The sequence below is a fragment of the Salvelinus namaycush genome, chromosome 29 (genome assembly GCF_016432855.1).
Source record: "Salvelinus namaycush isolate Seneca chromosome 29, SaNama_1.0, whole genome shotgun sequence".
Taxonomy (NCBI): Eukaryota; Metazoa; Chordata; class Actinopteri; order Salmoniformes; family Salmonidae; genus Salvelinus; species Salvelinus namaycush.
Genome location: NC_052335.1, coordinates 7,313,625 through 7,328,540, shown reverse-complemented (window position 1 = coordinate 7,328,540; position 14,916 = coordinate 7,313,625). Strand labels below are relative to the sequence as shown.

The window sequence follows — 14,916 nt, the reverse complement described above, 5'->3', positions numbered from 1 at the left end:
CAAATGCTCAAGCAAACACACACACACACACACACACACACACACACACACACACACACACACACACACACACACACACACACACACACACACACACACACACACACACACACACACACACACACACACACACAAATATGCACAGACACACAGTATACACACAGATGCTCATATGGAGACTAAGAATATAATAATTTGTGTTCAGTTGGCAATAATGTGCCACTTTCTGTGAGTTAGCCAGGAGGGACCTTCTGTTTTGGTTCAGTACTCCGAGGTATAAGAGCATTCAGCTCCACTCTGCCATCCTGCACTGCACAGCTGTCCACGCACAAGACTGGCATCAGTGAACCTTGTAACCCTACTGGGCCCTGTTGAATAGCTTGCTAAGGCCGGGCCTATTATTATTATTATTATGCATTATACCGTATTGACAAGTAAAGATCACCCAAATAGGTAATAGCAAATGTGAATAGACAAGATTCAATGTTGGTAAACATCAAATTTATTTGGTTTTGTCAACCCTCCATACAGAGGCCGTGTTTATATCTGTAATTTCTTATATTTCTCACTGCATTTCTCTCTTTCCTTCTCTCTTTCTTGTCTCTCTAACTCCGCCTCTTTCTGTCTCTCCCTAACCCTCTCTTTAAATCTCTCACACACTCGCTCAGTCTCTGTCACTCTATAAAACTTCTTCGGTATCGGTGTCCCGTCCACGGGACAGTTGAGCTAACGTAGGCTAATGCGATTAGCATGAGGTTGTAAGTAACAAGAACATTTTCCAGGACATAGACATATCTGATATTGGCAGAAAGCTGATATTGGCAGAAAGCTATTGTTAATCTAACTGCACTGTCCAATTTACAGTAGCTATTACAGTGAAAGAATACCATGCTATTGTTTGAGGAGAGTGCACAATTTTGAACATGAAAAGTTATTAACAAATTAGGCACATTTGAGCAGTCTTGATACAAAATTTTGAACAGAAATACAATGGTTCATTGGAGCAGTCTAAAACTGCACATACACTGCTGCCATCTAGAGGCCAAAATCTAAATTTCACCTGGGCTGGAATAATACATTATGGCCTTTCTCTTGCATTTCAAAGATGATGGTACAAAAAAATACACAAGAACGTTTTTTTCTTTCTTTGTATTATCTTTTACCAGATCTATTGTGTTATATTCTCCTACATTCCTTTCACATTTCCACAAACTTCAAAGTGTTCAAATGGTACCAAGAATATGCATATCCTTGCTACGGGGCCTGAGCTACAGGCAGTTAGATTTGGGTATGTCCTTGTAGGCGAAAATGTAAAAAAAGGAGCGGATCCTTAAGAGGTTTTATCACGGCACAGAGCAGAGGACAGGGGGCTATCCTCTAGTATTAGCCCTATAACCATAGCCAATAGATTTCCATTGGTAGAACACTCTCCCCCCTCTTCATCCTCCCAGAGTCAACCTGCCGTGCTCTCCCCTCCCCTTCTCTCTGTCCCATTACACTGATCCACAGACATGAAAATCACCACTGGGCTTTCTCTCCCTCTATTGCATTCATTCATTCAGCTTATTATTCTTGCTCCCCCTCTCTGTAACTGACATCCCCATCTCATCCTCTCCTTTTCTCTCGCACGCTAGCAGAGACCCATAGACTTCCAGTCATTGCGCTACGGCTAGTTAGCATTGGCTCGCGCAACTACCTCTTAACTTCCTTCATACTGAACACAGAGCCATAGAAATTGTATCCACAAGTTCATCTGACTCTAGGGAAGTAGGTATCCCTTTAGCTGTGGTAATACAAATTCAACGTGGGCCTGTGTTACTGACCTCGATCTTGGTCTTTTTCCTTTTATTTGTAACAATGTCCAAGTGACCTTGAGGACACTGTAGTCTAATTTGATATTGAGAAGGTATTGAGAAGGTGAGAGAGCATGGATCAGCATCAGCAGGTACATTTAACACAGAGAGATAGATAGTGTGATTGTAATCTTTGTCTCTCAAATGTGATCATCAACTCTCAATGCAGTCTGGAGATAGTCTTTTGAGTGTCAGGGAAAATGTAAGGAGTATTATATTTAGGAATGTAGTGAAGTAAAAGTTGTCAAACATATAAATTGTAAAGTAAAAATAACCCCCCAAAATACCACTGCTAATACCATGTCTTTTCTTGTTATTTATTCTCAGATCAAGTATATAATGGTATAGCAAGCTAATAACAGTACACATGTTTGCCACTTTTACTCACTCTGGGCTGTAAGACAAGAGCTCCCTAGAAGTTTCTATTCACCCGCCTTATCAAGGCCATCATTGTAAATAAGAATTTGTTCTTAACTGACTTGCCTAGTTAAATAAAGGTTAAATAAAAAAAATAAACAACCAGTTGTTCCAGAATAAAGTTAGCCAAACAGTGCCTCCTGCAGGTTCAGAGGAGGAACTGTGTATTGCATAGAAAACCATACCCTCACTACTCACCAGAAGAAAAAGTGTCCAAATCCAAGTCCATTACAGACACATAGATGACTAACAAAAGGATAAAACAGGCACATAAAAAAAAGTCAGGCAGTGAAATCAAATAGCACAGTATCAACTATGTGTGATGTCACTGGCATTCACAGGCTTAGGGAGGTGTGTCTTAATGTGCGTGTGGTTTGTGGTGTGGTGAATTGTGTGTACCTGCAGAGTGAGGCATGCTACCCAGCGTGCCTGGCAGACGGCGGTGAGAGAAAGAGAGAGACCGAGAGGAGATGTTGACACACCAACCACCAGCCCAGATGCCAAATCAAATCAAAGTTTATTTGTCACGTACGCAGAATACAACAGGTGTGTGAAGACCTGCTTTTTTACAGGCTCTAACCAACAGTGCAAAAAAGGTACTAGGTGTGGATCCTCCCCAACATATTTCAAATCATTACTAGGACTTCTATATCAGATCCGTAGGACTGTAAAGCTGTCTGGAAGAGTGGAAGCTGTCTGGTGTACAGGACAGACTCTTTGCCATGTGCTTTGTGTCTAGTGATAACAATGAGTACTCGGTAGGCATGTCAGAAGAAGACAATTTTGAACTAAATTCAAGTGGATAATTTCAATAGATACAGTGAACAACATCTATACATTATTCTGACATCTTTACATCTACTACTTGGTGTCTCTTGCTTTAGTCAATACATTTACTGGCTTTCTATGACAGCGAGGAAACAATCCTCTCAGCCATCAGTGTGCTAAGGCAAATTATGTTTTCAATTCAGAGAGTAAATTGAAATTCAATACATAAATTGAAAATATGACTCAATTAATTCCAATTCACTTCCTGAATTGAAAACTGATTTGAAACCAACTATGTGAGGCAAATATATTCCATCTGCAAACATAACTGCTGACTCATTACAACCATGTCTTGTTACCACTAGTTAGTAGCTTGAGTCAGCTTCAGGGATTTCTGCTGGATGTTCTTACTGAAGGGCATCATAAAGTCCTCAAAGTCCACCTCGTAGGAAAACCTCTCCCTCTTCTTCTGCATCTTCTCTACCAGCTGGCTGGTGGTGGTCTGCTTGCCCCATACCTGGAACATAAAGTAGGGGGAGAACATAGAGTTGTATAGAGGACTTTCACCATTTTGAAGAAATCAACTGGGTGGGACTTCCTATGAGGTAAGGAAAGATCACATAATTCCATCCAGGTCATCAGGAGGGATCAGCCAATGAATTATACTGGTGAGCAAACATTCCATAACTGCAGGTGGCATTAAACCTCCAACCTTGAGTTTATTTATACCTGCTCAAACAACACACTCCAGGTGGCAGTGTGCACCTTTTCAGTTTGTTTACCAATTCTTTGAAGTAGTAGAATAAAATGGACTACTTCAAAATGGAGGCCTCAATGGCGCTGCCAGTGCCCTCAAAAACGCAATAATGGGACAGATACAATGTTGCGATCTCTATACAACTCTATGAGGGAGAAACAACTAAACTGAACACAACCAACGTAGTTCAACTTTATTTTAATATACAGGTTCAATTCCCCTCCTGGACCTCCATGTACATGTCTTGCAGAAAAAAATAAACATTGTTACCAAACTCATTTGAGAGAGATTCGTTGTCATTTTAATCTGCTACATCAGCACTGCAATGGCATAGCAGTCCTACCGTTTTTGGCACGTAGCTGATGTCCACTTTGTTGACTTGTCCGCTGATGATCTGAGTGCTGTGCAGAATGACGCTCTCCTTCAGGGACATCGCTTTATTCACTACCATCTCAGATGGGGCAGGGGTCACCGGACCATGACCCTGGGGGGGGGGGGGGGGGGGGGGGGGAGGGGGGACCCCGGCAACACAGTCATCAAGGAGGCAGAAAAGTCAGCAATCAAGGTTTAGGGTCAGTTCCATTTCAATTCAGTCAATTTCCAGAGATTGTATCAGCATTTTAATTCTACATCAACTGAAATGTTGACTCATTGATTTTCAATGAGGATTTATCAATACTTAGGAATTTCAATTCATATCTTGACTGAATTGAAATGGAATTGAGCCCAACCCTGGAGCAACATTGAAGTAACCACAGTGACACAGCAACACAGTAAAAACTGTAATATCTTATGTTTCACCGAGTCTTGGCTGAACGACAAAACGGATAATATAGAGCTGTCTGGGATTTCCGTGCATCGGAGGAGCTACGTCTGGTAAGACGAGGGGCGGGGGTGTGTGTATTTGTTAATAACAGCTGGTGCATGATGTCTAATATTTTAAAAAGTCTCAAGGTATTGTTTGCCTGAGGTAGAGTACCTCATAACAAGCTGTAGACCACACCATCTACCAAGAGAGTTCTCATGTGTATTATTCGTAGCCGTCTATTTACCACCACAACTCGATGCTGGCACTAAGACCGCCCTCAACGAGCTGTATAAGGCCATAAGCAAACAAGAAAATGCTCATCCAGAAGCGACGCTCCTAGTGGCCGGGGACTTTAATGCAGGCAAACTTAAATCCGTTTTGCCTCATTTCTACCAGCATGTTATAAATGTGCAAGCAGAGGAAAAAATCTAGACCACCTTTACTCCACACACAGAGATGCATACAAAGCTCTCCCGCACCCTCCATTTGGCAAATCTGACCATAATTCTATCCTCCTGATTTCTGTTTACAAGCATAAACTACAACAGGAAGTACCAGTGACTCGCTCAATACGGAAGTGGTCAGATAGGGCGAATGCTACGCTACAGGACTGTTTTGCTAGCACAGACTGGAATATGTTCCGTGATTCATCCAATGGCATTGAGGTGTATACCACCTCAGTTACAGGCAACATCCGCACCGCCATGCCCTCAGACGAACCATCAAACTCAGAGCATGTACTCAGAGCATGCGCGGACCAACTGGCAAGTGTCTTCATTGACATTTTCAACCTCTCCCTGACCGAGTCTGTAATACCTACATGTTTCAAGCAGAACACGATAGTCCCTGTGTAAAAGAATGCGAAGGTAACCTGCCTGAATGACTACCGCCCCGTAGCACTCACGTCGGTAGCCATGAAGTGCATTGAAAGGCTGGTCATGGCTCACATCAACACCATCATCCCGGAAACCCTAGACCCACTTCAATTCGCATACCGACCCAACAGGTCCACAGATGACGCAATCTCAATCTCACTTCACACTGCCCTTTCCAACCTGGACAAAAGGAACACCTATGTGAGACTACAGCTCAGCGTTCAACACCATAGTACCCACAAAGCTCATCACTAAGCTAAGGACCCTGGGACTAAACACCTCCCTCTGCAACTGGATCTTGGACTTCCTGATGGGCCGCCCCCAGATGGTAAGGGTAGGCAACAACACATCTGCCACCCTGATCATCAACACCGGGGCCCCTCTGGGTTGCGTGCTTAGTCACCGCCTGTACTCCCTGTTCACCCACAACTGCGTGGCCAAGCACGACACCAACACCATCATTAAGTTTGCTGACGACACAACAGTGGTAGGCCTGATCACGGACAACGATGAGACAGCCTATAGGGAGGAGGTCAGAGACCTGGCAGTGTGGTGCCATGACAACAACCTCTCCCTCAATGTGATCAAGACAAAGGAGCTGATCGTGGACTACAGAAAAAGGCGGGCCGAACATGCCCCCATTAACATCGACGGGGCTGTAGTAGAGCAGGTCAAGAGCTTCAAATTCCTTGGTGTCCACATCACCAACAAACTATCATGGTCCAAACACACCAAGACAGTCGTGAAGAGGGCACGACAACACCTTTTCCTCTACAGGAGACTGAAAAGATTTGGCATGGGTCCCCAGGTCCTCAAAAGGTTATAAAGCTCCACCATTGAGAGCATCCTGACTGGTTGCATCACCACCTGGTATGCCAACTGCTCGGCATTCAACTGTAAGGCACTACAGAGGGTAGTGCGTACGGCCCAATACATCACTGGGGCCAAGCTTCCTGCCATCCAGGACCTATATATTAGGTAGTGTCAGAGGAAGGCCCAAGAAATTGTCAAAGACTACAGTCACCAAAGTCATAGACTTCTCTCTACTACCACACATCAAGCTTCTACCCCCAAGCCATAAGACTGCTGAACAGCTAATTAAATGGCCACCCGGACTATTTACATTGACACCCCCCCTCAGCTACTCGCTGTTTATTATCTATGCATAGTCATTTTACCCCTACCTACATACAGTGGGGCAAAAAAGTATTTAGTCAGCCACCAATTGTGCAAGTTCTCCCACTTAAAAATATGAGAGAGGCCTGTAATTTTCATCATAGGTACACTTCAACTATGACAGACAAAATGAGAAAAAGAAATCCAGAAAATCACATTGTAGGATTTTTAATGAATTTATTTGCAAATTATGGTGGAAAATATGTATTTGGTCACCTACAAACAAGCAAGATTTCTGGCTCTCACAGACCTGTAACTTCTTCTTTAAGAGTCTCCTCTGTCCTCCACTCGTTACCTGTATTAATGGCACCTGTTTGAACTTGTTATCAGTATAAAAGACACCTGTCCACAACCTCAAACAGTCACACTCCAAACTCCACTATGGCCAAGACCAAAGAGCTGTCAAAGGACACCAGAAACAAAATTGTAGACCTGCACCAGGCTGGGAAGACTGAATTTGCAATAGGTAAGCAGCTTGGTTTGAAGAAATCAACTGTGGGAGCAATTATTAGGAAATGGAAGACATACAAGACCACTGATAATCTCCCTCGATCTGGGGCTCCACGCAAGATCTCACCCCGTGGGGTCAAAATGATCACAAGAACGGTGAGCAAAAATCCCAGAACCACACGGGGGACCTAGTGAATGACCTGCAGAGAGCTGGGACCATAGTAACAAAGCCTACCATCAGTAACACACTACGCCGCCAGGGACTCAAATCCTGCAGTGCCAGACGTGTCCCCCTGCTTAAGCCAGTACATGTCCAGGCCTGTCTGAAGTTTGCTAGAGAGCATTTGGATTATCCAGAAGAAGATTGGGAGAATGTCATATGGTCAGATGAAACCAAAATATAACTTTTTGGTAAAAACTCAACTCGTCGTGTTTGGAGGACAAAGAATGCTGAGTTGCATCCAAAGAACACCATACCTACTGTGAAGCATGGGGGTGGAAACATCATGCTTTGGGGCTGTTTTTCTGCAAAGGGACCAGGACGACTGATCCGTGTAAAGGAAAGAATGAATGGGGCCATGTATCGTGAGATTTTGAGTGAAAACCTCCTTCCATCAGCAAGGGCATTGAAGATGAAACGTGGCTGGGTCTTTCAGCATGACAATGATCCCAAACACACCGCCCGGGCAATGAAGGAGTGGCTTCGTAAGAAGCATTTCAAGGTCCTGGAGTGGCCTAGCCAGTCTCCAGATCTCAACCCCATAGAAAATCTTTGGAGGGAGTTGAAAGTCCGTGTTGCCCAGCAACAGCCCAAAAACATCACTGCTCTAGAGGAGATCTGCATGGAGGAATGGGCCAAAATACCAGCAACAGTGTGTGAAAACCTTGTGAAGACTTACAGAAAACGTTTGACCTCTGTCATTGCCAACAAAGGGTATATAACTAAGTATTGAGATAAACTTTTGTTATTGACCAAATACTTATTTTCCACCATAATTTGCAAATAAATTCATAAAAAAATCCTACAATGTGATTTTCTGGATTTTTTCCCCTCATTTTGTCTGTCATAGTTGTACCTATGATGAAAATTACAGGCCTCTCATCTTTTTAAGTGGGAGAACTTGCACAATTGGTGGCTGACTAAATACTTTTTTGCCCCACTGTATACAAATTACCTCGACTACCCTGTACCACCGCACATGGGCTCGGTACCGGTACCCCCTGTATATAGCAATTTTATTTTATTTGAGTTTGAATAGGGACTCGCATGGTGTCTCTGCCGGCTACGATGCCTCTGATTATTGAGAACTACACCACGGCCTTGTCAGCAAGTAATTCTACACGTCTGGACTAATTTGCTTACATGTCTCTGGGGTAGGGTAACAGGGACTATCCTTTTACACTTTTTGGTTTACGGTCGCATTGAGAGATGGGAAGGGAGGCCTATGCATAGATCAAAAAAGAATGGGTGTGTGACCACATCTTTGACATACAGGAATATGATGATTGGTTAACAGTCTTACCATCGATCGGATCAAAAATAGAAAGAAACGGTCCACATGTTGTTAGGACAAACCAGTAGCATGAAAAGTTCTTGTACCTTTTCTTGGGCAGTGGCAGGTCTGGGTTTAGGTTGAGGTATACCCCCTTTTCCTTTCTTGTTCTCCTTGAGTTTGGGCAGAGTATCAATCTTAGCCTGGACCAAGTCCACAATCCTGAAGTCTGCATAGGCACGGGCGATGTCCAAGCAATTTTGCTCTGAAACAAAATGCACTTATTCAAATGACAGAAAAAGTCTCTGAGGCAATCTATCAACTAAAACAGTCAACCAACTCAGGTGTTCTGAGTGCTGACCTTATGTGTTGTTTGGGTAGCCTACAGAGTGAGTGAGTATTCATTCCTTGTTCGCTATTTAATATCCTACTGCATCATGCTATTCATGATGGTATTACAGTACCTTTCTTGTTTTCTGCAGCAACCTTTGCCCCGGCCTTGATGAGGTAGTCCACACAGCAGGGCCTGCAGCTCTCGATGGCCCTCATGAGGGGTGTGGCACCGTTGAGAGAGGGCGTGTCCACCTTGGCTCCTCTCTCCACCAGCAGCTCCATTATGTCCAGTTGTCCGGCGTGACAAGCGTGGTGAAGGGGCGTCCAACGGAACTGGTCACACACATTCACGTCAGCCCTGTGGTATATAAGAAACACATACGGTACAGTACTGAAATAGGCCTAATGCTATGACTGACTAAACCACTATAACTTTACCGGCATATTCACACTGCATTATAAAGCAAACATTGAGAAATGTATACAGTCTACAAAAGGGAGAAGTGATAAGGATGAGTTGTGTAACAACCCCTTTACATATATTGACTACGGTGTTCCATAAACTAAAACAAAATAAACTCGTCCAGGAGAGAATTCTTCCTCACCCCAAGTTGAGGAGGAATTGGGCCACCTCGTAGTTTCCACTGGAGCAGGCGGTCATGAGAGGGGTCTTATAGAAGCGGTCCTTCACATCCACCGGGACCCCCTGACTGAAGGCCAGGTTCAAAGACTCCAGGTCCCCCGTCTTCACACAGTAGTTGATGTCGATATAGACCCTCTCCGGCTTGTCTAGGTACCAGGCGGAGTCATCCTCTATCGGGTGGACTGGCGGGTGGTCGCGGTCGAAACGGGTGACGTCAGTACAATGCTGGTACGTCTCGATCATGTAGTGAGGCGGCCCGCCGTCGTCCCGCCGGTATATAAGCTCAGGTGGGATGGTACAAATAGGCATGGGGAGAGTGAATTTAGCCTTTTTCTTGCCCTTTTTACCTCTCTTTCCTCCTTTCTTCTTCTTTGGACCATAAGAGGCGATGGTAAATGGTTTCTGGAGGTACTTGAGGCCCTTGAAGAAGTCACTGACGTTGACTAGTCCTTCTCTCCTTTTGTCGTGGGCCCCTACCACCTTGTGGAGCTGGTCCAGTTCCACTGGGGCCTGGAGCTTCTGCAGCACAGATATAAACATTTCCCTAGAGACTGTCTCCGTGCCCTTGGCTTCTGATTCGTCCAAAAAGGCGTTCCGGAGGGCGGCCTCGTGCTCGTGGGACCAATCGTGGAGGGTCAGGGCCCAGGGAGTGTTGGGATTGGACATCCCGGTTTTGGAGTACTTCCCATGTATCCTCTCTGCTTTCTTGAGTTCCTTTACAACTGCCTTGTAGCCGTTGTCTTTGGCAATATGACGGGGTAGAAGGCCCTCCTGGTTTTTTTGTTTGGGGTTACAACCTGAAGTTATCACACAATAAAGATGGAAACCCTTTCGTGACTGAAGTGGAATAAAAATCTGACAAATCAATAGCCAGCTGAAAACATTTCAAATGCTGGGAATAAAATGTATAAAATGCCTAATTTTTTTTCAAACAGATGTATTCACTGAGCTTAACGTCAATGTGTTTGTTTGAGTTTAAGAAGGACTGATTACTTCCGTGTATATTAGTTACAGTATTAGTAAAAAAAAGCATATTAGTTAAGGCCTATACCTCTCTGTGCTAGGAACCTGCAGCAATCAGTGAAGCCCCCTCGGGCAGCGTAGTGCAGAGGAGTGTCCCCCTCTGATGTCATCACCCCCATGTCAGCTGAGTAAGCAGACAGCACCTGGATCACCTGCAGGAAGTCAATACAATTATAGTAACTGATGATGCTCGTACACAAAACAGATGACGTATAGGGCCTGTTTCCCAGACCCAAAATAAGCCTTGTCCTGCTCAATGGAAAATGTCTATAGGAAGTGTTTTTCAGTTCAGGACTAAGCTTAATCTGAGTCCAGGAAATTGGCGCATGAAGTTCAGACTAGGGTTGCAAAAATAGTGGTAATTTACCAAAGTTACCAGAATCTTCAGTAATTTTTTAATTAACAGAAACTATATGGCAATCTATCGTGACTTTGGTCATTTATACTTGAATAACAAAAAAAAAAAAAAGATGGTTCAAGAGAAAAAAGCATCTAATCAACAACGGCCGTAACTCTGCAACTCAACCAACTATTGACTTTTTTCACAACTGACACTAGTTTGACGCCAAAACATTACCAAAAAATACATATTGACATAGTAAAATAAAATAGAAGTGTGTAAAAATATATATAAAAGGATATTTCATGCTGAAACCCCTCATATTAAACACCAATGGTATTCACTAAATTGATGGTTTACATTTAGGATAATGTTTTACATCTTTGTCATTCTGTTTTTCTATTTTAATAACATCTTATTTAGTTATTTCATATATTTTATATGTGATAAGGCCACACAGAGGGCCCAAAATAATTACAGACATTAATAATCTGAAGTACCCAAAAGGCCCACTAGAAGTCTTTTGATAGATTACATTAATACAGAAAGTTTCCAGTAATATTCCCTTCCTTTGCAACCGTAGTACAGATATATTGTATATGTGGCCCATGTGGCAACTAAAGCCACAATTAGACATGGGTAGTCTATACTGACAGACACCTGACGTTCAAATGAATTATTACTGTTTAGGCTACCTGGGGTGGGAGGTAGAGCATTGGACTAGTAACCGAAAGGTTGCTAGATTGAATCCCTGAGCTGACAAGGTAAAAATCTGTTGTGCTGCCCCTGAACAAGGCACTGTTCCTAGGCTGTCATTGTAAATAAGAATTTGTTCTTAACTGACTTGCCTAGTTAAATAAAGGTAAAATAAAAAAAATAACCCACCTCAAAGAATCCCCCCATGGCAGCGAAGTGTGTGGCGTGGAGGTGGTTCTTGTCGAGGGTGTTGGGGTTTGCCCCCCTCAGTAGGATGGCTCTGACCAGCTCCACAGCCCCAGCCCTGGCTGCCTCCATCAATGCAGTGCGGCCTGTCATCTGGAGAGACAGGAGGATGTCACCTCTATGTGATGAGTGTGAATATGAAGACCAAATTCACACACATTAAAGTCTTAGTTACCTTATTCTATATCTACATTACTCAGAGAGATGACAATTCAGGTAATTTCCTCTCCCATAATTCAACAAGTTAAATTTGAGAAAATATAAAATTAGTTGAATCCAAAATGGCACACTTATAACATTTCAGCAAACTGTACCTAATAAGACTAAAGTATTGCACTAAATAGAGAATAGGGTGTAATTTCAGATTTGCCCATTGATCTCCCAGAAACCCCCATGTCATGTGTTATGAGACCTGATTGGCTGCATTGGGGTCGGCGCCCTGCTCCAGGATGCTGAGGCACATGGCGGAGCAGTCGGCGGCACGTTGACACGCCAGCAGGATCACGGGTGTCCCGGCGAGCGAGACGTTGTTGACATCAGCCATGCTGTGTAGGGCCACCTGCAGGCAGCGCATGTGGCGCTTGGTGGGGAAGATGCAGTAGAAGAGCACACCTGGGAAAAGAGCCAAGAGCCACCAAGTGAGCCATTGAGCAGAAGGGATCGGATTACCCAGCAGGCTTTACAGACAAGGGAGAGGATCCCTTCTGATCTGTAATTAGATGTGTCCACAATCATCCCCACAAAATAGCCAAGACTCATTGACTGTAACTGAAGACTGGACCTCACTGCAATTGAGGATATTATCATAATTGGGCTTTAAGGAGTTTTGTATGAGCGCCATTGGGTTGGCTCCTTTGGAGGGAGTGAGTCAATTCGAGCCGCCTGAGACACTGATCTCATCAATATGTAAACAGAGAAAGCATGCATTTTCATGAGTCAAACAGTCACGCCATTCAACAGGAGGCTACCAGACTGAACTTGAAACAGAATCCATCTCTTGGTATCAGAGCTACACACACAGTAATACAGTAAGTAAGCAAACTGTGGAGTGTAAATTTGAATAGAGTGATGGTCTACTATGGTTTGAATTGATGCGAAGGGCACATTTCCATCTACGGGTAATAAATAAAGTAACATTCAATTTTATTCCATCCCATTGTATAAATTTATATTCTCAGTGGCCGACTACTCTACTCAATATCTCTAGCAAACACAGCATCACCTAATCTGGAGGCTGACTGGATCCTCTCACCTTTCCCCTCAGCATCCAACAGGTTCATTTTAGCGTAGTTCTTAGCTAGCAGGGCCACCATGCCGTCGTGCCCCATCTCAGCTGCTAACATGACCGGGGTGCGTCCCCTTTTGTCCTGGACGTTGGGCTGGGCGCCCTGGGCCAGCAGGAAGCTGACCATGTCTGTGTTGTTGGCCACAGCAGCCAGGTGGAGAACTCCGGTGCCCTCCCGTGGCTCTGTCAGGTTGATGAGGTCCTCCACACCCATGTCTACCATCTTCTCTATCTGAGGTTGGTCTCCCTCATGAACATACTGGAGGAGCCGGTAGATCTGCAGCACCTGCAGGCGACCCTCGGCCACCGGGGTCTTCATTATGGGTCAGTGGGCCAGTAGGGGCTCTCGTTCCAGACCAGGGTCAAATACTATATGTCAAAAGTTTTAAATACTTGAGTTTCACTTTATTTCATTTGTCTGGTACAATGTAGCTCTGTCACATTTTAAGCCAAAGCATGCACAACTCTCGCAGAACTAAACTCCACTCTAAGGTGAAGGAAGTTTATAAACTCCCTTTATAATGGTGTATACACTTCCTTCACCAGAGTGGAGTTTAGTCCGATAGCGCAACTCAAATAATAGCCGACCTTCAACTATATATATTTCTTTGTCCCTTTCTCCTATCTCACTCTCACATCTCCTTGCGGCCATTCTGCCTCGCTGTTGTAAAATGTTTACGTTCCGTTTACTCATATCAAATCAAAAACAAGTGGGGTAGGTCTGGCTTGTTTACGTGCCTGGCTAGCTACGTAAAATATGCCTAGCTACGTAGAATATGCCTAGACCAAACTAACGTAAACTGCAAAACAATTTGAAAGACAGCTTTTAAATTGTACTTTCTTACCTTTAAAAAAAATCTCACATGCAGAAACTATTTCTATGTGGTTAGTTTGTTGACAAATCCGGTCATCATTGGAGCGAAATTAATGCGTAATCGACCGAATAGTTTGAATGCTGATTGTTTCAAAGCACAACCTGTGACTTTTGTTGGAGAGAGCAGGGGGTAGGATAAATAATTCCCATAGCAACGGAACGTGCGGGTAAAATCACTAGAGGATGGGCCTCATGGAATAACTGCCGGCATCTTGAATGCTGGCAGGCAACGCGCATTCTATCTTACTCAATGGCTATGTTCTTAAGTGGGTAGAATTACGGGTTCAGTGCACTTCACTGGCGTTGCAAATATCAGTTTACATGGTGTGTCAGTCCTGCCACTCAAGCAGTCTTAAAGAGGGTAAAAACAAAAGCCAAGGAATAAGATCAGACTGCGAGAGTAAAAGAGGATGAATATTGCCTCCTCTCTTCAAAATCAAAAAGTAATCTCCAAATATTCAGGGTTGTTCAGCAGCACAGTAAAGTAGAGCTATCATATAATTCTGGACATACGTTTTCACTAGTGCAACAGTTTACAGTTGTCGTTGAGAGGACTTGAGTTTAGCCTAGCTGTTTGCTAGCGCTATTGAAATGTAGCCATGTAGCCTCTGTTTTCGTCATGCTAGCTAATAAGTATGTGTGTTTGTATAAAATGTACAGTATGTTCATATTGATATAGTTACCCATTCTACTTACCTCTTTTGACCTGTTGCGAAGGAAGACTGGAGGCCATTGTTAATTAAGATTAAAATAGTTTTCAAATGTTTGTCTGTGTTGTTTTATGAAACATCTTAGCAGAGGATTGATAATGGATTATAATTGATTCTCTTGTGCTTGTCTTTATTTTCTAAAAGGTAGCATGGTGGGAAAATGTAGCTG

The 14,916-nt window shown here is 43.6% G+C and overlaps 1 protein-coding gene across 1 annotated transcript; it reads right to left on the bottom strand.

Annotated features, from left to right (window-relative positions):
• Nucleotides 1-2,803: 2,803 nt before the first annotated feature.
• On the bottom strand, nt 2,804-13,684 carry ankef1a (ankyrin repeat and EF-hand domain containing 1a). Its single transcript, XM_038968742.1, has 9 exons — nt 13,131-13,684; nt 12,291-12,490; nt 11,822-11,971; nt 10,625-10,748; nt 9,536-10,370; nt 9,062-9,288; nt 8,705-8,862; nt 4,139-4,279; nt 2,804-3,555 (listed from the first exon to the last, which is right to left on the bottom strand). Exons 1-9 carry the CDS (start codon nt 13,480-13,482, stop codon nt 3,400-3,402), a joined length of 2,343 nt encoding a protein of 780 aa, XP_038824670.1. The 5' UTR covers nt 13,483-13,684; the 3' UTR covers nt 2,804-3,399.
• Between the last annotated feature and the right edge of the window lie 1,232 nt (nt 13,685-14,916).

Coding starts and splice junctions, on each gene's coding strand:
- ankef1a (XM_038968742.1), bottom strand. CDS start 13,482: ATGAAGACCCCGGTGGCCGAGGGTCGCCTGCAGGTGCTGCAGATCTAC. Junction 11,972..12,290: donor ACCCCAATGCAGCCAATCAG/GTCTCATAACAC, acceptor CTGTCTCTCCAG/ATGACAGGCCGCACTGCATT. Junction 10,371..10,624: donor CAGGTTCCTAGCACAGAGAG/GTATAGGCCTTA, acceptor TGATAACTTCAG/GTTGTAACCCCAAACAAAAA.